General features: G+C 38.7%; 2 protein-coding genes across 10 annotated transcripts; one reads left to right on the forward strand and one right to left on the reverse strand.

Moving 5' to 3' along the window:
• Window positions 1-3,829: 3,829 nt before the first annotated feature.
• PNRC2 (proline rich nuclear receptor coactivator 2) lies at window positions 3,830-7,444 on the forward strand. The gene is made up of 3 exons (XM_011357597.2): window positions 3,830-4,022; window positions 4,907-5,099; window positions 5,414-7,444. The coding sequence occupies exon 3, from the start codon at window positions 5,432-5,434 to the stop codon at window positions 5,849-5,851; it is 420 nt and encodes a 139-aa protein (XP_011355899.1). The 5' UTR covers window positions 3,830-4,022; window positions 4,907-5,099; window positions 5,414-5,431; the 3' UTR covers window positions 5,852-7,444.
• A 1,064-nt stretch (window positions 7,445-8,508) lies between these two features.
• Window positions 8,509-21,408, reverse strand: SRSF10 (serine and arginine rich splicing factor 10). 9 transcript variants are annotated; one of them, XM_011357604.2, is made up of 7 exons: window positions 21,141-21,408; window positions 19,654-19,758; window positions 15,987-16,090; window positions 14,559-14,721; window positions 14,249-14,302; window positions 14,014-14,115; window positions 8,509-10,732 (listed from the first exon to the last, which is right to left on the reverse strand). In XM_011357604.2, the coding sequence occupies exons 1-7, from the start codon at window positions 21,203-21,205 to the stop codon at window positions 10,672-10,674; spliced, it is 654 nt and encodes a 217-aa protein (XP_011355906.1). In that variant the 5' UTR covers window positions 21,206-21,408; the 3' UTR covers window positions 8,509-10,671. The 9 variants fall into 9 exon arrangements, 8 of the variants coding, with proteins under 8 accessions (XP_011355906.1, XP_011355905.1, XP_023384933.1 ...); XR_895746.2 differs by lacking the exon at window positions 8,509-10,732 and adding an exon at window positions 18,853-19,215 and having other exon boundaries at window positions 12,049-14,115; window positions 15,987-16,093; window positions 19,587-19,758; window positions 21,141-21,357; XM_011357603.2 differs by lacking the exon at window positions 14,014-14,115 and having other exon boundaries at window positions 14,249-14,299.
• Window positions 21,409-22,244: the final 836 nt, after the last annotated feature.

A 22,244-nucleotide genomic window follows, 5' to 3' on the forward strand; every position in this document is an offset into this window, starting at 1 on the left:
GGTAAGAAGATGTAGTGCGAAAGGCCTGCTGGCAATTCCCAGCCTTTGATCCATAGGTTCCCTTGGTAGCTGTAGGGAAGGAATGATTTTATTTTGTGTAGGGCATGACTTAAAGACTGTTTTCCTGTTTTCCCTTCACGGTGTGGGGAAATGGGTTGTTAGCAGTCCTTTGTTCTACAGGTGTCCTCCTGTAGAACAGGAGCTCAGGGCTAATCAGCATATTGCAGTCTCTGAATATAGCTTGATTTAACATTTCAGTTCTCTTGCCTTTTCTTTACATTAGTCCTACTTCTACCTACAGATCAGGTAGGTAATGTTTAAGTAACAAGTTTCGTTGACTTTGGCTCTCGCTGATACATAATTCGTAACAGATCTTCCTGGAAAAGAATTTCGGCATGTGGGAATCCTTTCCTTTTCCCTTCCTTTCCACAGGGTCCAGTATGATGTCTGCAACCTGCACTCTTTAGTGATGTGAGCAAGCTGATTTTGTGTTTACAATTGGCGTGGACTCTCCGAGGAAGAACTGAGGAAATGAATCTCCCAGACACTAGCTTTCTTCTCTGATAAATAGTAAAGGGAACAGCTTTTTTGAGTTCCTTTAGGGCTGGGAGGGACTCTCACTGACTGTTGTACCCCCAGGGCTTGGCAGAGTGCCTGCCTCAAAGAAGACACCAGATAAATCTTTGTTAAATAAATGTTTGGTATTAAAAACCCACAGTATTTATTATGCATTTAGCTCTCAGCATTGGAGACAAATCTACATCCTGAGAGCTGTTTGTTTGCATTAACTTTTTCCTATTTGAGCTGCGAACCTCTAATTGGATGGTGTTGGTGGAACTGACTTTAAAGACCAGCATCAGACACACAGAGGCTGTATCATATATCCCCAAGAGGGTGTGATTTTAACTGCTGCTCCCCAGTTCTCAGCTGCTGCGGCAACTTGGTAAATGTTAATAAGGCAGGGGCTGCATTGAAAGGCTGCCTGGGATTCTGGAACATGGGGAAGGCTTTTTAACAGCACTCTCCTGAGGGCATCCTGACTCTCACTTTCTGGCAGAGAACCTGGTTCTGCCAGAAGGCAGGATGGAAGCTTCATTCTGTCCGATCGGCCCCGGCAGCCCAGTCAACCGCCAGTCAGTGTCTGCTCTGGATAAAGCACCTTTCAGGCACTGGGGAGGACACAGAGGTGATTCACAGAAACTGTGGGCAACATGGAACCAGGCTCTGGATCTAAGTGTGTGGCTTTCAGCTCTAAAGAGCTTCAGATTCTTCATCTGTGCAGTAGAGATCAAAATAGAGCCTATTCCATTAATTTAGGGAGGAGGCAAGAGAACTAAAATGTTGAATCAGGCTATATTCAAAGACTGCAATATGTTGATCAATTCTGCAGCCAGGCCATGAAGATACCTGCAGAACAAAGGGAGATCTCTGCTGGGATTGCTAACAACCCATTTCCCACACCTGGGGAAACAGGAAAAAACAGTCTTTAAGTGACGCCCTACACAAATAAAACCATTCATTCCCTATGGCTAAAACCATAGGGAATCTATGGATTAAAGGCTGGGAACTGCCGGCAGGCCTTTCTCGCTTAGTACTCTTCCCTTTTCCCCTCCTCACTGTATGCTCATATCAAAGGAGATGAGTAAACAAAGTCCTTAAACTGTAACTCACGGAATGAAAGAATGATCTATAAATTGAATTCCCCAAACACTTGGGGTCCCTCTCGCTGCGCTTACTGTCATTGCCGTTCTCGGTCCCTCTCACCATCTCACTCTGTCCCTTTCACTCTCTTCTTCTGAGAGGAGACCACACTCTGTGGAATGTGGCCCCTTTTCTAACAGACTTTCCTTTTGACTCTAACTTTGGCGTGTGTGTTGCAATCTTTCTACACTCTGCACCGAAGGACCCTCTTCTCTCAGTGCAGGGCTTGGTCTCTCCCTACTCAGGGAAATTTGCCCTGTCTTGCACCACCATAATTTGTGAAAGTGAATTGAAATGATGTAAGCAAATCAGGTTAGCTCAGGGCAGGGGGACGTAGAGTATTTAATATTAATGTGCTTGTTTACAAGTACCCAATACCTTATCTGTGTGTTTATGTTTATACAGATAAGATTCAGAGGACGACTGAATTCTGTAATACGATTTTGGGCCACTTTAGTCTTTTTTTTTTTTTTTTTTTACGTGCCAATCATCCGTGGAGGATAGAAAGAAAGGTGTGTGTGTGTGGGGGGGGGGGGGGTGCAGCAGGGATGAATTTGAAAGATATTTGGATGATAAAAAAGAATCAGAAAGAAAATGCTCAGACTGAAACCTGGCTGTTCATTTTACAAAACCAGTATATCAAAAAAATATATTGTAAGGGTCTTAACTGAAGTCAAAGTTTTGGTCTGTTAAATATAGCCGGGCTATTTTCTGGCCAGATGTCTAAATCAGCTTTTTGAATTTTTAGGAAACAGATTACACATTCCGCAACCTAGCAGTTTACCATATCTGATACATCTTATTTGACTATAATATGATTAGCACCAGAAAGTCCCATGCTCAAAAATATCTTCTACACGTTTCACCAAATTAATTTGATTAACAAACTCCTTTTTTTAAAAATGCAGTCGCTTAAGCAGTTTTCTTATGAAAACTTAAGGTCCACAGCTAGAACAGAGAGGTGGGGATTGGGGATGATGGCCACGATTAAAAAAAGAATTATGTATAACTTATTATATGTAATATACATAATATATATAAATCCTGTAATGAAAATGTTCATACGTTCATAGAAATTGGAAACTGGTATTAAAACACTCACTTTGGGTTGCTTATCCATTCACTCCACAAAACTTGCCCTTTTTCCCTTCTGCGCACCTCGCTGGCATAATGGACTGAACTCTTATCCTTTCTCCTGCTTTTCACTTGCAAATTGGGCAGAAAGGAGAATAACAAATTTTTCTCGCGCACTTACAACAGGCGAGGCACTGTGCGCAGAAAAATAAAATCTGGCTTTGCCCCGCGACCGTGTACGTGTGGGGAGGCGTGGGCAGATACAGCCACGAGTAGTTACGAGACGGTATGATAGAGTTATCTAACAAAGTTAAGGACCAGTGGGGACACAAAGAGGAAGTGATCAATTTCGTCCGTGCCTCGTCGGAAACGCGTTCACAGGGCCGGCAACTTCGGAAGAATTTTGAGGCAGGGGTGGGAAGGACAGGAAGAACTGCAAGCTTTGGGAGCTGCAAATAAGTTCCCGTGCGGAGAAAGAGAACGAGGCTCCGGAGTGTCAGGCGCAAAGGGGCAGCGGCCTCGGAAAGCAACTTTGCTGGGAGTCTTCCAGCTGTAAAACACGAGTTCCACGGCCCAGGGAGCTGAACTCGGGAACCAAATGGCACCTAAAGTGATTCTCCCCGGTGAGGAAAACCACCCGGGTCCTAAACGGCGGGGGGCCTGCGAGCCGGAGAGCCAGGATGGAGGTGATGCCCCGGCAGGCAGCAAGAGCCCCTTCCCAGGTGCCGCGCGCGCGCTGGGGGAGCGGGCTCCAGGGGTCCGGCGCTGTCGGCGCGATCCCCACTAGCTGCCCGGGCTAAGGGCAGACACCACCGCGGCCTAGGGTGCCGGGGAACAGCTGGGTGGATTCCTCCAACAGGAGTCCGGTGTCAGCCACCGGCCCGCAGCAGTTGTTCCCGACATGCTCCTCTCGGAGAGGATTTCAAACCCTCGGCAACAACCACCTCCCTCCGTCGCCCGGGCCGCCCCAGCAACAGGCGGTGGCCCGCGTATCATTGGCCGGGCCACGTGTTGGCGCGTTTTGATTGGTCGCTGTGCCTCTCGGCCCCGCTTCTGCGCTCGTTGCCACCTCCATTTTGTCGGTAGAGGCAGAAGAAGGAGGTCGGGTAGGGACGCCGAGTTGGTCAGCAACTAACTCGTCGGTGCTCGTGGGCTTTGTTCGTTCCGTGCCTCGTCTCTCCTTGGAAGGGGAGGGGGCTGCGTCACCGAGCAGGAGCTGCCGCCGCCGCAGTCCGAGCTTGAAGTCGGTGAGTGGCGGTGGCGCCGCGGGGGCGGCCATGTTGGCGTCCGCGCTCCTCATTGTTGGGGGAAGGAGGCGAGATCCGGGAACCGGGTGGGACGCAGGCGGCCAGGGTTCCCGGTTCGGGCTCGAGAAAGATGGAGCCGCTCGGAAGCCAAGCCCCATCGGAAGCAGCGAACTTTCCAGGCTTGCGTTGTTTATGATTCAAGGTCCAGGAACTGTTTACTTAAGGCTGTTAAAATAGTCCGGAAGGCCCTATTACTCTTCCAAAAAGAGGGCTTATTGATAACTTGGCTTCTTGGAATGTCCATGAAAACAAAATCTTCAGTGTTCACTGAGGGAGGCATTTGTATATACTTTAGAAACTGGCTTAGGTTGTTAAGGCGTATGAAAACTTATGTTAAAATGGGGAGGAGTTAAAATGTTCATAACTAAAAGTAATACGGGTGATATAGGCATGTGGGGAGAAGAGGCTTTATGAAAACGGATGTGATGTCGAAAGACTGAAAAACTGGTGAGACTTTAAAAACATTTTTTTAGGAAGCTAATTTTAAGCCAGTTTTTGTTATGGCTTAAAAAGGCTAATGCTTTCCTAGTTTGATTTAACATTGTGGTCACAAAAACGGTGTGAATCTGAAGGGTCCCCAGGAAAAAGATACAACTTGTTGGGGGACTTGGCGGACACCTGTCACAGAATTCCCCAGCAAAGTGTTTTTGGATCTCAAGGCAGAGAAGAGTTCTTAAATGATGAGTTATAAGGTCAAAGAAAACCGTCTTCAGATTTTATGCCTTTTAGGTTCAGGAGTAGCCAATCTTTATTTCTGTAGTAAATATAATCACTTTCTCCCGTGTTTTTGATTTGAATTAATGAAGTAATTTTTACTTTTCTAGCTAAGACTTCTCTCAAACTTGTGTGCTGAGGAGACTCAGATGTTGACCTCAGCTCCTAGGCTGGACTCTGCAGATTGGCCCATGAAAACTTCTGTATTGAGACAAAGGAAAGGATCCGTCAGAAAGCAACAGCTTGGCAGCAAGGAAGAGGACAAGTAGTGGAAATCCTGCGATCTGAAAAGCAGACTGAAAGGTATAAAAAAATTCACTTTGTAATGGGGCAAACATTTTATTGTGGACTCATCCTAAACCAGTATTTTAATTTTTAAATAATGGATTTTACAGACTTGTGGGTTAGCTTATTTTTCTTAGGATTGTAATAAAAACTGCATATAATGAAGTATGAACGTATAATGAAGTTAAAGCAGCTGAATAGCACATTTTTGAGTCTTCCCCAAGATTTCTGTAATTACAAGTTGGGCTGTAGAAGCTGCTTAAAGTTTTGATTTTTTTTTTTTTTTTTTTTACCGTAACTTTACTCAGTATTTTGTTTCCATTCACTTACAGGTGACAAAGAAGTTGAAGATGGGTGGTGGAGAGAGGTATAACATTCCAGCCCCTCAATCTAGAAATGTTAGTAAGAACCAACAACAGCTTAATAGACAGAAGACCAAGGATCAGAATTCTCAGATGAAGATTGTTCATAAGAAAAAAGAAAGAGGACATACTTATAATGCATCAGCAGCTGCATGGCAGGCCATGCAAAATGCGGGGAAGAACAAAAATTTTTCAAATAATCAAAATTGGAACTCTAGCTTATCAAGTCCCAGCTTACTTTTTAAGTCTCAGACTAACCAGAACTATGCTGGAGCCAAATTTAGTGAACCACCGTCACCAAGTGTTCTTCCTAAACCACCAAGCCACTGGGTTCCTGTTTCCTTTAATCCTTCTGATAAGGAAATAATGACATTTCAACTTAAAACCTTACTCAAAGTACAGGTATAAAATAAGATTAAGTACTAATGTTTAAATTGTTATATTTAAGGATAATTGTCAATTTCATACTAAATTCGTTAGGGAAATTTATCTAAAACTGCTATGTAGAAAATACAAGATTTCATCTTGAGCACTGTGATGTAATGGTAGCGTCAGTGCAATGTAAAATAACTAAATAATTGATAATTGATCATTTTACTTGATATCAAGTGTTCTCAATTGAGTAACTCAAGTGAAACCATTCACATTTAGACTTGGGGAACGATAAAGGAATCAACTTTTTCCAATGCTTGTTAGGGTAAAATACTGATTTAAGATTATTTGTAAGTCAGTAGATTTACTTGTTGAAAACTAGGGAATCTGATTATAATTATCTAGTTAAGACATACAGGGATTGAAAACAAACTTACTTGAGTATTGGAAAATTTAATTCTAGAAACACCAAAACCAGTAACACGCCAACAACCTGATGCACTGCCAAAAGAAAATGTGAATTTTTCTTCTAGTTGGTTTAGTAAACTGAAGGTGTTGAATGTGGAAGGGGCACTAGGGGCTATTTAGAATGAGACAGTGTACCCCAGTGGCCCCATTTCTTAAATGCAGTGGATAGGGACTACCAACAAATGCACCAAAACCATTTTTATAGGAACAGTATTTGGTGGTCACAGTAAAATACATTTTTTGTAATATAGTACTGCATAAGCTGTTCTGACAGTGATCTGGCCTCATATCCCTACAAAGCTTGCTTAAAGTAGGGAGCTATATAATGTGAGTTTGAGTACCTAGGAAAGAGCCATGTAAATATATGTAATAAACTTGTAGCATATGTAAAGTTTCATTGGCATTTATCCTACAAAATAGAATATTTTAGTATGAATTTGCTGAATGTGAGACCATGGACTCTTTTATACTATGGCCTAATTTTAAAGGTCCAAAATTTGATTTTAAAGTCTGCCCTTGTACTGAAGTGCCAGTGTGTGTATGTTATAGTTTATCTGGTTGTAAACTATATTTCAAAATAAATCCTAGTGTAATAAGAACTTTTATATAACTATAACTGAAAAGGTTTTAAGCTGCTAAAAACACTTCCTATTTTTAAGAGATGTGAAAAGCAGTATGGGACTATTTTAATTTTTATTCCTTTAAGCCCAAAGATTAACCATTGAAGGGTCTCTCCAACCTTAAAAGTTCATAATGGCTGTGTACAATTTTTATAACCTGAGTATAGTTTGATGCCAGTGTATTTCTTTTGTTACCAGTAAGTGCAGCCCAGGGGACCACCTATGCAAAAGATGTGATTTCTTGCATAATACCTTGATGACATGTTTCACCCACCTTAAAAATACATGCTAAGTATAAAATCAGCCCAACAGTAAATTTAAAAACGTGAGGATGTTAAAAATTTCTGATTGTGCAAGTGCCCTATTTCCTAATTTGGCGGTTTTTTTCAATATTTTTAGGCAGAATGGCCAATATGTATTTCTCCAAGTAAATTCTGGTGAGCTATTGCCTGAGACAAATTAGATTCTAAAGACAAGTTTATATAGTACTAAATGTGCGTCTACAAATTTGAAGCATGAAATAAACTGCTTTTTCTCCCCAGTGGCTTGTTTATTTTATAAATGCACACAATTAACCCAACTAAATTGTGGTAAGATGTGACTTTAAAGAGGCAGCCAATTTGTTGACTGATTAGACATTTGGATTCGGTCAACAACTACACAAGAAAGCAACTGACTCCTTGCACCCAATCACGGCTAACAGTAAAAAAGGCCACAGAATACTTATAAGATTTAGGTGTACAGAAAAATAATCAGTACAAAAGAATTCTTCAAATTGTCAACCCATGTTTTAAGTATTTGTTGATAAAATCTTAAGTTCTACACAAGCAGGGCTGTTTTCTCATGAAAACTGGAGGAAATTGAGTCTTCGTTTTTTCCATTATTTCCCCAGAGTAATTGTTGGGAGTAATGCCAAGAATTGCATTTTTTCCCCCTGTATTGTACTAGAATTTTACATTGAACCATTCTGAGCCCAGGTGTCTTGGGTCTCTACCTTTAAATACAGCATAAAATTTTTGGTTTGGGATCGAAGTGGTAGGAGTTCAGAGGAGCACGTTTTAACTAAAAATTTTCAACAGCTAAGAGTAACCTAGATAAAAGGTCAATGATGATTATCTATCACACCTCAGAAAGGCAGCAGTAAGTTTGTAGTTACAGGTGACAGGAATTTCCCAAATCATTGTATTTTTGAGAACCAAAATGCTGTGGTGGAGTCAGCCAGTGTCTGTATATTACAGAATCCAAGTCCATAACCTATCCTTACAGTTAAGTTCTGGTAAGTTCTCTCCCTTAAAGCAAGCACAAGGTGGAAAGAAACAAGGGTTTAGGGTAAGTTTTTCTAGTGTTTAATTGCATTCTCATAGGCAATTACTTTGTAAAACAAAAGGAACAGTATATCTGAAACTCAAACCTCTAAAACAAACGAAATCCTACCCACCAGTCACAAACCTGTAAGGCAGAACTAAACCTTAAAAAAAAAAAACCGAGATTTTTTTGGCTCCTAGACCAGTTTATTTCACTATCCAGCACTCGAGATGTGATCTACAGAAAACTAGACACAAAGGCCTTTTACTTAACAAACTACTCTGTCAATTATCAACGAAATGAATTTACACGCCTTGCGTTTTATTCCAAACAAAAAAGAATCCCATTTTTAATATATGGACGAAATAACTTAGGAATACATAAATGTAATGCAATAAACAGTGACACTGTTGGAGACGGCGGCAGAGGGGATAGAACCCGAGAACCTTTTCACAGCAACCAGCTATGTCTTGTAGATGTTAACAGTTGAATGATGACAAACAGGTTGCTCACTTCATTTATGTGAGAACAATACTCCAGGGACTCCTTAAAAGCTTTGATAGACCTAGAAGAACATTAGATTATTCCTGAGCTACAACGGTGCTGTCTCAAGCCATAGCCTCCCCAATTCAAAATATCTCAGGATTTTGTAAACAGGAATAAGCTCAAAATGCAATACAATGAGATTGAAACTTAGAAAACCAGGCTGAAGAGTTCGAGCCACATCAGTTTTGAGATCTTGGGTTATTTTATTTAACCTTTCACCCAGAAAAGTTAGAAGCAAAATATTTTCTGTAATTAAACCTATTTTATAAATCAAATCTTCCACGTGAACTCTAGAATCCATTATACTAATTTTATTGTAAAAATTTTCCCATGAGAAAAAACAAGTGCAAAACGGTAACAAAGATGAACCAAATAAAAAACCATGGACTCTCATCTACGATCTGCCACTTACTTTGCTGTGTAATCTAGGGCAAAGCTTGGGGGGGAAAAACAAAACAAAACAAAAACCCTCTATTTTCATACCTTCCTTAGTTATGTATATTCTTTACTTTCAAAATATAAGTTAAAGGCTTCAACACTTCCATAGTCTTAGATGAAGAACTCTGTGAAAAGTTTACACATGTGGCAGAAATACATGTGAGTGATAAAATCAATATATAGGTAATTGAGCTTCATATCCTAATAAGGAACTAAGGAATCCAAAACATTGTGATACTATAAAAGTTATTTATTCACTATACACAGAACATGTCCCCTATAAAATGTACATGTAAATCACTAAAAAGTATAACTTGGAGAACATTTTCTTAATTACAGAACATACTATATCAGTTGGGATAACAGCTCTCTGTCTGCCTCAAAATCTAATTATAGCACCCAGAGTCTCCTTTAGATCTAATGCAAAGTTAAATACTTTTGGGGGGATTATTTCCTAATACGTGGTTGAGGCAGAGTTAACAATTTAATATAACTCTAGCATATTACAGTCACTGCACAATAAATCAGTTTATTACAGATTAAAACATCATTTTTTCATTATTTGTATTAATGGGATGCAAACAGAAATACCAATACTTTTAAATGGCAGGTAACCACGAAATTACTAATCTTTGATAATATATTGGGTTTTATAATTACATTAGGATATGAATGGTGCAAAGTATTGTCACAAATAATACACCTCAAAACAATGAGGCCATATTGTAATGTTATTCACTAGATTGTGCTCAGTAGATATTGAATAAGTGAATTTTATCTATTTTTCTCCCCAATTACCTAGTACAATTTTTGCCCCCCAGTTACGGGCTGAGTAAATGTTTGCTGAATATACTGACTAGGAAAGAGGTGAGAAGAGATGGAACCTCTTAACTGGATGTCAAGTATTATAACTGAAATTTACCTGGGAATGAGAGTTGTTTAAGGAAGATGTAAACTGCACATGGCATACAGGTAAATAAACTCGGATGCCAACAAAGCAAACCATTAAGCAGAAAACACTGGCACTGGAATAAACAAAGGCAAGATTTGCCAATAGCAAAAATGGAACTGACTTGAGATAACCAAGAAAAAGTTTGTAATGGACCAGACCTTTTCTCACCCAATTCAGTTTGAGACAGACCAATAGAGGCACTGTACAAGACTATGGCTGTCTTCCTTCATGTTCAGACATCCTAGTTTCCAGTAATTTATTATGGACCTGTTACCCATGAATTAATATAAACCTATTCAGATTTAGGGATTAGTTTCCACAAGTACAAAGTTGAATTTCCTTTTATTTGTCCTAAAATGCTTACTTTCAAACTTGAAGGGACTTCAATTATTCCATGTAGTTTTCAATAACATTCTTTTATCTTTTCAGACCAGAGTCAAAATATTCATACAGTATTCATACTGCAGCACCTTCCACCCACCCTTTGGTCGCTTGAACTGCCCTTCTTTGGTTCTTTTTCCGCTTTCTCAGATCTTTCTTGAAGTGTAGTAAGCAGAACTGTACTGGGTATTCCAGCTGCAGTTTGGTCTTAAATAAAAGAAGGATGTTTGTCAGTTTGGTTTTCTTTATTCTTCTCTGTGGTATACAGGATTTTGTTAGTTGAACTGGATGTAGAAGCTTACTGGGCCAAATTTTCAAGAGAATAGTACAATAGTTTCCAGGTCTTTTCCCTGGGTTTTAACTTAATAGCTCATACTCTATGTAGCACCTTGCCTTTCTCACTGAAGCATTATCTGTCATTTTTCTTCTTGTTTACTTGGCTTAAAAACAAACAAAAAATGCAGAGATCTTAAGTAAAAAGAGGCGAAGTGTCAGCCCTCGAGTATTGATATGTTCTACTCTAATATATTGAGTACAGTGCCAGACACACAGTAGGTATACTCAATAACTGTAGAACTCAAATACGTAACCCAAAATTAAAGTGCTGTGTAAGGATCCTCATCAGGTACCAGTAGGATCCTAACTATCATGGGTTCGACTACAATATAGTCCTTCTGAAGCTGTTAGGTATGTCACTTTAGAAATGACATAAATTTCTCAAAAATAGTAGAGTCTAGAAATAAGTGACACAAGTAAAATAAGTAAAAATGAAAATATCAGTCCTTCTAAGTCTACAGATACTGCGAACAATCTCAATCTCTCTCAAATTATAGTCCATTAAAAAAAAATCATGTAAGGACCAGGCCTGGGCTTAATTCCTGGATTTATCTTTTATAGCCTTTTCTTTGTGCCTCAATTTCTTTATCTGTGTTATGGGGAAAATAAAAGTATATTTCTCATAGGGTTTTGTGAAGAGCCAATGAATTACCACATTAAGCTTTTAGAATAGTGTCTGGCACATCATAAATACTCAGTAAGCATCAGCTTTAATTGTCATTATATAGTAGCTAGAATTCAAACCACAAAATACCTAAACCAGTTCCCTTAAATGGTTATCACTTAATATTAACTGCTTACCAACATTCAACATTTAAAAGTATTTTAAATCACGCCATAAACATAAGGCCCAACACATCTTGTTTAGAATGGGGAAGAGCAGAATTATTGGTCTATTCAATAATGAAAATATAAATGTATAATTAGCTGACCCAAATTTCACTTTAATGCGTCTGTTAACACTACCAATAACCCCTAAGTTACTTAACCCAAGGGGCTTTGACATTACATAGGGAATTTTTAAGTACTATGTAAAAGATGTACCTTACTGGCAAGTTCTATTATTTCTAAAGTAAAAGTTAGTTGTGCCTAGTGCAACACTGATTAAAACTCTTCCTAAATCTACAAAGGATTGTTTCCATTGTTAATTTTAGAATCTCATTCAAAACTATAATAATTCCAGTTAATCATTATTTCCTTCATTTTGTTTTTATTATAGCATGTTTGCTTAATTTACAGCAAGCAGAAAATAAGCTGGGTCTTGTTTTGATCCAAACATTGATGTTTTAAAGGTTGTACACAATATTTGTTAAAAAGAACATATAAAAATACCTTTTTAGAAGCTTCTATAAGAAAGAAAATACAAAGTTTAACCCCACAACTTTCCTCTTTGCTAGAACTGCAAACTACTGCTACAGTTTTTAAATAGACTTTTTCTTGTTTAAACTATACATCCAGGAAAATCTAAAAAAATTAAAGAAACGTGCATATAAATGATTGCATAGCAGAACATGAACATTAACTGCAAACAGTAAAGAAATGAAAGTTAGAAATACTATCAAATATACAAAGGTTCTAGAATCAATCCTTTAAACACATTCCACAAACAGTATTTAAAAACCATCTTTTGTTCTTTACAGGCAAGGCCCAGATTACTAAAACCAAAATTGAAAAAAGCAATCCTCTAAAAGGAATCGTTTCCCTACAATATTTCTTACTTATAACCTGCAAGCAAGCAATCTAAAATTTTTAAAGATGCTAGCTTTCATTCTGAAATGAGACTGGACATGAGATTGGACAAGTCACTTTTATTGCCCCCAAAACGATCTCTCAGAGAAATGCTAGAAATTATAAATGGTTAAGGGTATTTTCTCATTTTTATCCAGGTACTACATTGCTAATCAATCAAAAACTCAAGAGACGTGACTTGTATTTAAAGTCAATTCTTTTTCCAAAATTACTTTAAATTTCATGGCACCACAGAATCACCTAGAATGGGAGTGTCTTTCAACTTGACTCACATTAAATAAACAGGTGTGAAGAACAAGCCTCCTTCATAAAAAGGGGCAGGCAAATTTTGATACAAATGCACATACTGAGTGCTATAAGCATCAAAATTCAGTTCTTTTACACTATGCGCACACACCTACTTTGAAACAATTTACTTGCTTTTAACGGCAGCAAGAAAACTGAGTAACATTATGGTCAACCATGTTCCTTACATAAGGAGCATCCTTTTCTCCTTAAAATTATTTCTGCCATCATTAACCTGGTCAAATTTTAAAGTGAGTTTTTTTCTGATGTTTGTATGTTCCAAATCTTCATAGAAACCAGAAAAAAAGCAGTGAAGGCTCCATGTTTCGGTCAAAAACTCAATCTCCCTGAAAATGCTACTTAACCCAGTTGGCATCATTCTCTATGACAGTGGGGTTAACAAAAGAACTATTCCACACTGTGTCATAAATTAACGATTATCACGGGCCTAAGACATCTCCACAAGACAAAGGTCCACCCTGACGCTAAATGTGTCTGATTAGTCAGTGTACTGTGGCTACAACTTCACTTTTGTATCATTCTATCTCATTAGCAAGCTACATTTCTAGGTTAACAGGTCTAGCAAATATGGATATGAAAGTTTATTTTTAATAAGACAATGTTGCAAATTATGGTCAACCAACATCTTTTCACCAATACTTCAAGCATAAAAAAATGAGAATCTTTACAAAAATATACAGAGACACCACAAATTGGTAGCTGCCCATAACATTAAACAAACTGGACTCTTAAGAGTGGCTTCTCAACAGCATATCATTTTAATTATAACCATTGCCTGGTACAGGGAAAACTGACAAGTGTTTTGTAAGCATCATTGCAACATTGTACTCCTGATAATTTAAGTAAACCAAACTATGAGTAAATGAATGATACATGCCTAAAAATATCATGGTTTATACTATCAGTGGCCACTGGACTTAGGACTAGTCCAAGACCTTGATCTAGATTTTGACCTAGACCTAGACTGTGATCTTGACTGAGATTTGGATCTAGGTGGTTCTTTTTTCCTTGATTCCTTTTCATATCTTGAGCCAGACTTATAATGTGTTTTGGAATCTGTTTTAGAGGTGCCTCTAGTTTTGGTGTGAGATGCAGACCTAGAACGTGATTTAGCCTTCATTTCTTTCTTGGGCTGGGACTTGGACCGTGATCTTGAATTGGATTTAGATCTTGAAAAAGATCGATTTCGGTGTTTGAATCTTTCAAAACAGAGGAGAGATACAATTAGAGTAAAAATTAGATTCTATATTAATCAAATTTATTATTTTTAGAGCAAAAGTTCACTCTGAAATTGAAAAATGTATAAGTCTCTTTCAAAGCAAAGTTATTTACCTATCATTGTCGGAATGGCTTCTGCTACGCCGTGGTCTTCCCGTCGGTCTACTGCTAAAAAGTACATCAGAAAAAGCAAACAGTGACAAACATCTATTTACAGTCTTTTAAACTTTCTAATTAAAAAAGTAAACCATAAAAGTTTTTAAATGAAGCACTAAAATATTTTTAGTCTCAATGAAGCATACAATGTATATAATTAAAAGTAACAAAAAAGTATAAATAAATAAATAAATAGATAAATAAATAATTAAAAGTTAACAAACATGAATCTTTCCTGACAGATCACTGTGCTACACATCACACTTACTTTCTAGGACTATAAGATCTTCTATAGTTGTAATCAAAGGACCGACTTCTTGATCTTCTTCTTTCATAACTTCGGCTTCTAGAACGTCTGTATCTGTCATAATCATCATAGCGTGACGAACTGTACACATTCCTCCCTTCCTTGGCTTTCATCTGATTTGGAGCTATGCAATACACAGAACAGAAATATTTATAAACATTAAAAACATAGTATTTGTCTTCAAATTATAGGAAAAATTTCTGTGTCCCCTTCCCTTATATCTCCCATCTGTGCAAAAGTTAACTGAACAGTAATCTTGGAAACTGTATGTTTATTTTTAAGGAAGTCTATTAAAAGACTGTTTTATGTTTAAAATACTCTCAAATATCTCCCAAATATTTTGCTCTCCCCACCCCCAGGCCACTTGTTTGAAAACTTTGTTATTAGGAAAATATACCTTTACATATTTTTTAAAATTACCAATTACAATATTAATGACTTTTGAAACATGCTATTTTGGAGTCATCCCACTGTTATTAAGAACACAATTAACAATGACAAAACACTTACTGGTGACCTATGAACAAACAATGCGTAATGCCAAAATGCAGTAAAATATAGACAATCAGTTTTGACAACACACTTACTGAATGCCTTAGACACACTCATGCCCCTGGTCGGCCCTCAATTCTTATCTTACTCAACTCTAGAAGCAGGAATTTTATTTAAGTGTGTATATATAAATAATATAATGAATACTCAGGAACCCATCACCCAACCCAAGACCTAGAGAATTCCTCACAGCTTGTGTCTACTTAAGTGTCTACCATTCTTCAGCAGCTATTTTAACCTCTATCTTTTAGTATCTTGCTCAAGGTAACATATGGTTGACTCAGAATGCAAACCCAGGTCTATATGACTTCAAAGCCTGGATTCCTGCCTCATTAGCACACAGCTAACACCTGGTATATGCCTGTATAATAATAAAAACCAAGTTCCAATAAAAAATCTATTCTAGGTTTAATCTATATAGCTTTTCCCTGTCTGTTCATCTCCATAGCCATGCACCCACATAATTACCCAATTATACCTTGAAGATCTTTATGAGGAAGAGAAACAGCTCAAGGGACCCGAAACTTTCTAAATTTTATCCCTTTCAATAACACTCCCAGTATACTAAAACATGCCACAGGTGATTGTATTGATGCATTTTTTATTGAGTCCAAACATATTCCAGGCATTCTAATCTCCATATTCTACTTTATGTCTACCCTGAAACTTCGTAATTCATCTAAAAATATGATGAAACAAAATATTCAAGATACGCTATCTTCTCAAAAACTATCTTTTTGGGTTTTGAACAGATAGACAAATTGAACAAATGCTTCCAAGACATCTCAAAACACTGTCTAAAAATGATATACACATATTAGGCATAAAGGTACTTACTCTTGCGATCTCCCTGTGCAAACTGTATTTCAATTTGGCGACCACAAATCCATTTTCTGTCCAAATTATGTAAAGCATCTTCGGCATCACGAACATCCTCAAATGTGCTAAATGTTAAGGGGCTTGGGAAGTTTCGCAGGCTTTGATAATGAATGAAAGTTCAGTTGGATCTTGAACAATTCACAATCTCTTGATATTATTCTAGAAAATCTACCAGACCCCACTGACTATACTAGTTGGCTGGTTCAGCTATTAACACTTCACAGTATTAAAGCACTTGTGAATTTCTAAGGCATACATTTGAAAACACACGTGAATACATATTGTAAAGTTATTATTAAAATAAGATGTTATAGCTGAACTACCAAGTAACCTATCAATTTTCCCTTTTGAAGAATTAACTTTACAAAACAAAAAAACAAATGTCAGTTCTATGTTGCATGTTTAAACAAAAATTTCTTAAAATAAAACCAAAACTGTTTTTCATTTTTATTTCAAGTGAAAATAAGAAAATGCCAATAGTTCTTGTGTAAGCAAGCAGAATGTACCTTACCTTACAGGAGATGAAAGCATTAAGCTCAAATTTTGCTCTTTTTCTCAGACATATCTAACACTATATTATTCAATGTAGTTGTCTTTCTTATACTGCACAGGGAAGACTGGTAGCTAGCCACTTGTAGATATCAAGACAGAATCAAGCAACACTCAAGACCATCACTACCAAAAGTATATTATAACCATGTACAGACTTTGAAAAGCATGTTGTCAAGAAATAACAGACCATTTCTAAAGATTCCTGGACTGGAAAGCCCTAACCACCATGATATTAAACATACAGCAAAGAAGTGGGTTTGGGACTGGCTTTAACTTGAGAATTTCAAGATAATATTTATCAGCACAAAGCAGGAACTGTTGGTCTCTCCCTGTTTTTGATCTCAGAGATTAAGTTGCCTTGCCTTCTCTGCTCAATGTCAGTAATAATACCAGGAGAAATCTTGGCTTTGCAAAATTATCAGTCCAAATTTAGCTTCTTTCCTAAAACCACCATTTTAATGGAAGCCAAACACATACTTAGAGCTGTGTTTGATGTAAAAGCTTTGCAAAGGGAACTAGATTAGGTAGGTATGGGTGCGGATTTTCATTCTATCCTAAAAGTCACTATTTGAACTTGCTTGTTTCTATTTCTTAAATTTCAGAGATCTTGAGAGCTGATTAAAAAACACCCCTGGATTGACATACTCCCTCTCCCTTCAAGACTGGTACTAATATTCTTTTATTCCAGAGACTAAAAGGTCTGCCTCACTAGATTTCCTATTTTTTTGTTCTGAAAGGAATTAAGCACCACAGAGGGTTCCCAGCTCTCTTTTCCTGACGCTATTATATGTAGGTAAATGCAGGAAGCAGTTTCCCCAAGTCCTAAATCATGGGCTTTCATATGAAAAGGCAAAGGCTGATGGGGAATTTAGAAACTTGAATACTACAACAAAACACCCCCTCAAGATTAATGTAGTTACCCTCCAGAAGGAGTAAGTTCACTTAAGGGTATACTAATTTACGTGCTGGTTCGAGACAGAACGTAACTTTTTAAAGGACTTAGATCAAGAGGTGTAAAAATTACTGAGAGCAAATCAATCCTCTTAGGCCAGCCTCAAAAACAGACTTCTGAGTTGGATGAATCATAGTAAAGTTCTACTTTACCTGTTAAAAGAAGGTTAACTGGGAACAGGGTCAAATAGAATAGCCACAGCAGGGGCAGCAGCATATCATTCCGATGCCACTTATGGAGAAATTTGTAATCAAGAACTTTTTTAAAAAAGCTTTTAGGGCCATAGAAAGATTGCGTGTGTAAAAAATATATAAATTATCTTTAGATTCCTTTGGATGACAACTCTTCTGGTTCACAGACCACCCCCAAACCAGGTAAAATCAGGTCAATAGTATAAGCCAGAATGCACTGCTACCTTCCCTCCCCCGCCGCGCCCCCCCCCCCCCGTAAAAACAAAGCCAGATATAGCTTTTATCCTCTCTGTAACAGAGCTTTGCAACAAATTCCCCTAACTGTCCTTGATCACTGGCCCTGTGGGAGTAGCAGTTTTCTGCATTTCCTCATTAAGTCTCACTAGGACTCTGCTAAGTTTCAGGAGACGCATTGAACTTAAGCAATAAATTTTCCTAGCCTCAAGTCCACAGCCCAAACCCCTGTTGCTGCGGGGAGATGATCTCAGTGAAGTAATGCCACCTGAAACACTGGCCCAGGGAATGATTTCCAAGATACTTATTAGGTACCCATACTAGGGATAAGGCCTTCTGCAATCCATTCAAGGCCAACTGATCACATGTGCTAAAGCAGTGCAGGGCCAGTAGGCTTCACAGACCCTAAGTTCCAGAAATTAAAGAGTTATGTGTGCGCTCTGTAGCAGCCCCTTAAAAATCTTATCTATAAATAGGTAGTTTCTCTAGATCGGACTCTACATGATCATCAGAGCTGTTTCTAAGTAGTCCCCAGTGCATGCACCTGTATTCCCTTTAAGCATGGCTCTGTGGAGCCGGCTTGACCCCAGAACCTCATGCTACTCCAAAGAGCACTGCCTACTACCCTATGGCATCTGACCACCTGGTCCAAAACAGAAATATGCTGAATTTAAGCTTAACAACATTATATCCTAGAATACTTTAACTTGAGAAGCTAAGAGAGTGCATTTATACAAGACCACAATCACAACATCAAAGGCCCACATAAATCAAGTTATAGGTTTTGTCACTAGACCAAACCAGAATTTTGAAAATTAACTGCTTACAAACCATAAAAAAAAATAAAAAAAAAATAAAAATAAAAAAGAAGGAAAATAGTTATTCTGTAGGATACATCAGGTATGACTCCTTTAATCTTGGCCATCATTCAACTTCATCTTGACCTTTAACTCTTTAAGTGCTTGTCAGAAGGACTTGTCATGAGATGCTTGGCCAAATATGACAGATGGCTTTATCTTTAACTTTGAAAAACAACCTTTTCCCCCTTTTGTAGATAAAGCGAGGCTTTGTCTCCCATTAGGCTTGTCCTTCTTCCAGCTTTTCTTTATTTTTTCTTTTCCCAAACTCTCCCTTCTCTTCAAGCCTGATCCTTAAGAGGTCTTTGGCTTGTCTACTTTCCTTAAGTGTTGAACTCTACTCTAAAGGTTCTTTCATGCTTTCTCTTTGGGGTCGCCATAACTGTACAGCTTTACATTCTCTGAGGTAACAACAGAGGACAGCAAATTAGGGGACAATATTAAAGAAGTTTACCTCATTGTTATACAATTTGTTTTGATCAAGTGATTCAAATTAACAAACAAGAACACCAAACTTTAATTGCTAAGCACAAGAACATATTAACTTTAATTTGACTTATATTAAAGGTGGTAGAAACCAGTGTATTCAAATTTAAATCACATATCATAATCATTGTTTTGAGCTTCAGCAGTATAAATGGGAATTTAAATATTTTACTATTTTTGGATCAACTTTAAGAAATAGAGCAATGTGTGAGAATTAATTTTCAAAAATTTGAAGACATTAAGACATTTATTAAAGGACAAAAATAAACTACTTTTTAGATGTTACCTCTTACATAAACTTGAATTTCAAACTTCAACACCCCTCACTAATCAGCCATCTGAAGAAAGGATATTGAACATAAGCAAATCCTCTTGGACGGCGAGTGTAGAAATCAAGTGGAACATACACATCAACTATAGGACCATAACGACCAAATTCGCGGCGTAAATCTTCAGACCTAAAACATTATAAAAAGACCCCAAGTTTTTATGTTCACTCCCTAAAAGAGTTTCTTTGTAGTATCTCAATTAATGAAAGGGGCTGTGCTGGGTCCTTGGGTAACCTGAAACATACAAGCTTTCTAACTAACTATCAACACTCAGAGCCAATCTTAAGAACCTACAAAAATGTAAAGGTAGCCTATGCCCCAAGATGTTGGAAGATAAAAATGCAGTTTATGATAAAGTCTATTACTGTTTTATATTAATGGGAAAACAACAGATATTTATGGATATTTGATCGCAATTTATCTGCATTTTACCCACATCCTTCATTTTTCAAAAAGTAGTAATAGGTTTATATATGAGTACTGCTAGTTTTTCTTTTACTGTTTCAAGTTAACTCTAATTCTCTGAAAAATGCCAAGCACTTATTTTTACCCCCAAATTTTAGCGACAGGGTTAGATACGTGGTTGGTATAGTATGAAAGACAAGTCACAAATATATATAACTCCTCATGTCAAATGACATAAAGGAGAAATTTTTCTAGACACTTGAATTATCACTATTGCTTACTTTCCTACTTTAAGGGCAGAAAAATGTAAATCACAAAAGGTTATCAAAAATATCTGACTTTTTGGCGGACAGTGATTATTTGTGAAATATAAAGTCTCGTTTTGAGATAAGATCTCTTTCAAAATATTCTGACAGCAACTCCAAGCAATTAAGGGAATTTGTGAGAACAAAGGCACGGTCTAAATTAATCCAATTCAGTAATCCACGTTCTCACGGCAGAGGCTTCTTAAACCCTCCTTCTCAAAGAGTAACTAGTATTTCCGGGAAATGGGAAGAACTAGTTCTTACCGTTTAACTGAAAGAATTTGCTGTACCAAATCTCAATATTCCCTTTCTCCAAACATCTCCATTAAAAAAACCACAACTACAACACAACAAAAATAGGGTTGCAAATGCTTCGCCACAATCTCACCTCCACCCCCGTCATTTCGCTGCAACATTTTTAACTTAAAAAAAAAAAAAATTCCCTAGGCGAGGGGGCGGGCACCCCAAAGAATGTGAACTTGAAATCAATGGGGAGCGGATATTGGCCGCTGCAGGAGGTGGATGCGCCTAGACGTAGCTGGAGAAAGGAGCCCTGAACTGCGTAAGGGAACAAAAACCCCGCCACGCGGCCCGCGCTGCCCGCGGCAGCCCGGGAGGACAGAGGGCACCGCCTTCGCTCCCACGCGGCTGCTGAGCCGGCGGCGCGGCCTAGTTTGGGCCCGAAAGCCAGAGTGGGGCCCGCCATCTTCGCCCCTTCCCCTCCCCCGGTCCCGCACACGGGTCCTCTCCGAGCACTTGCGGCCTCCCCGCAAAGGCCTGGAGTACCTCCCTTGTACTTACCTGGTATCATCGGCCACGTTTCTTACGAAGAGAGACGTGTTGGGGGGGCGCAGGTAGCGGGACATAGCGGCTGCGTGAGTCTCGACGGGAGTACTAACGGGCTCAGCAAACCGTCCACGGCTCCGGCGGCGGAACCTCAGGCACACACAACCAGAGAGCTCCGCTACGACAACTGCCTCTTCTCGCGAGACTTCACTCCCGCCTCCAACTCCCTCCTATCTGGGCGCAACGCCGGGACTGGCAACGGTCCTTTCCCGCGAGATCATTCGGCGTGCGCCTGCGCATGCGGAAGGCTATAGGGTACGTGCCGCAGCCTGGATCTCATTCATTGGCTTCTCGTGCTGCCACCTCCCTTCTTTGCAGCCCGCTCTTTCTTTCTTTAATGCCTTATTTTCCCGCCCTTTTCTGCCTTCCACCGCTTTCCCCCTTCTCCCCGCCAAGTCAGGAGCAGATGTTTTAACCCCTGCGATAAACTTTATAGTTATTACTAACTGGGCGGAGTTTTAAACCTCATTATTCAGAGAGATCACCATAAGATTTCCTGTGTGATCCAAGTTATGCTCTGGCTTTTTTAGGATCGCCGACCAGCAAGAGAAGAATTACAGCTTCTATTGAGTGTGAAAGGAGTGTGTGTCCTTGCAGAGATGGGTCTTTCTTTCCAGTGCTCTCTGCACGCCTGTGCACTCTCCCTGAGGGCCTTTGCTCAGGCTGTCCTTTGCCCACACCCTTCTCAGACATTTCCTCAACTATCCATGCTGTTTCCTCCTGATTAAAGGCCATTCTCAACCTTTTGGTTGAGAATGCAAACCTCACATCTTAGTTTCAACTGTCATCCTCAGTGTACTCTCTGTTGCTAATGGCTTCCTGTCTATGCATCATTCCTGTATTGCAGTGGTTATCCAACTTTTTGGTTTCAGAACCCCTTTACAAAGGGTTTACATAACTTATAAATTATGGAAGACCCCAAAGAGCTTTGTATATGTGGATTATAGCTATTAATATTTACTGAACCAGAACTTAAAATGGAGAACATTTTGACACAATAGCACACAAACAGACATTGCACTATCCTTCATTATATATCATGTAGCATCTGGAAAATTT

Source organism: Pteropus vampyrus, unplaced genomic scaffold (genome assembly GCF_000151845.1).
Source record: "Pteropus vampyrus isolate Shadow unplaced genomic scaffold, Pvam_2.0 Scaffold36, whole genome shotgun sequence".
In the NCBI taxonomy this organism is placed as follows: Eukaryota; Metazoa; Chordata; class Mammalia; order Chiroptera; family Pteropodidae; genus Pteropus; species Pteropus vampyrus.

Excerpts from the sequence above, each read along its gene's own strand:
- PNRC2 (XM_011357597.2), top strand. The coding sequence starts at position 5,432 with ATGGGTGGTGGAGAGAGGTATAACATTCCAGCCCCTCAATCTAGAAAT.
- SRSF10 (XM_011357600.2), bottom strand. The coding sequence starts at position 21,205 with ATGTCCCGCTACCTGCGCCCCCCCAACACGTCTCTCTTCGTAAGAAAC. Across the intron at positions 19,759-21,140 it reads AACGTGGCCGATGATACCAG|GTCTGAAGATTTACGCCGCG; the intron begins GTAAGTACAAGG and ends ATAATGTTTTAG. Across the intron at positions 14,116-14,248 it reads AGCCATTCCGACAATGATAG|ATTCAAACACCGAAATCGAT; the intron begins GTAAATAACTTT and ends CTGTTTTGAAAG.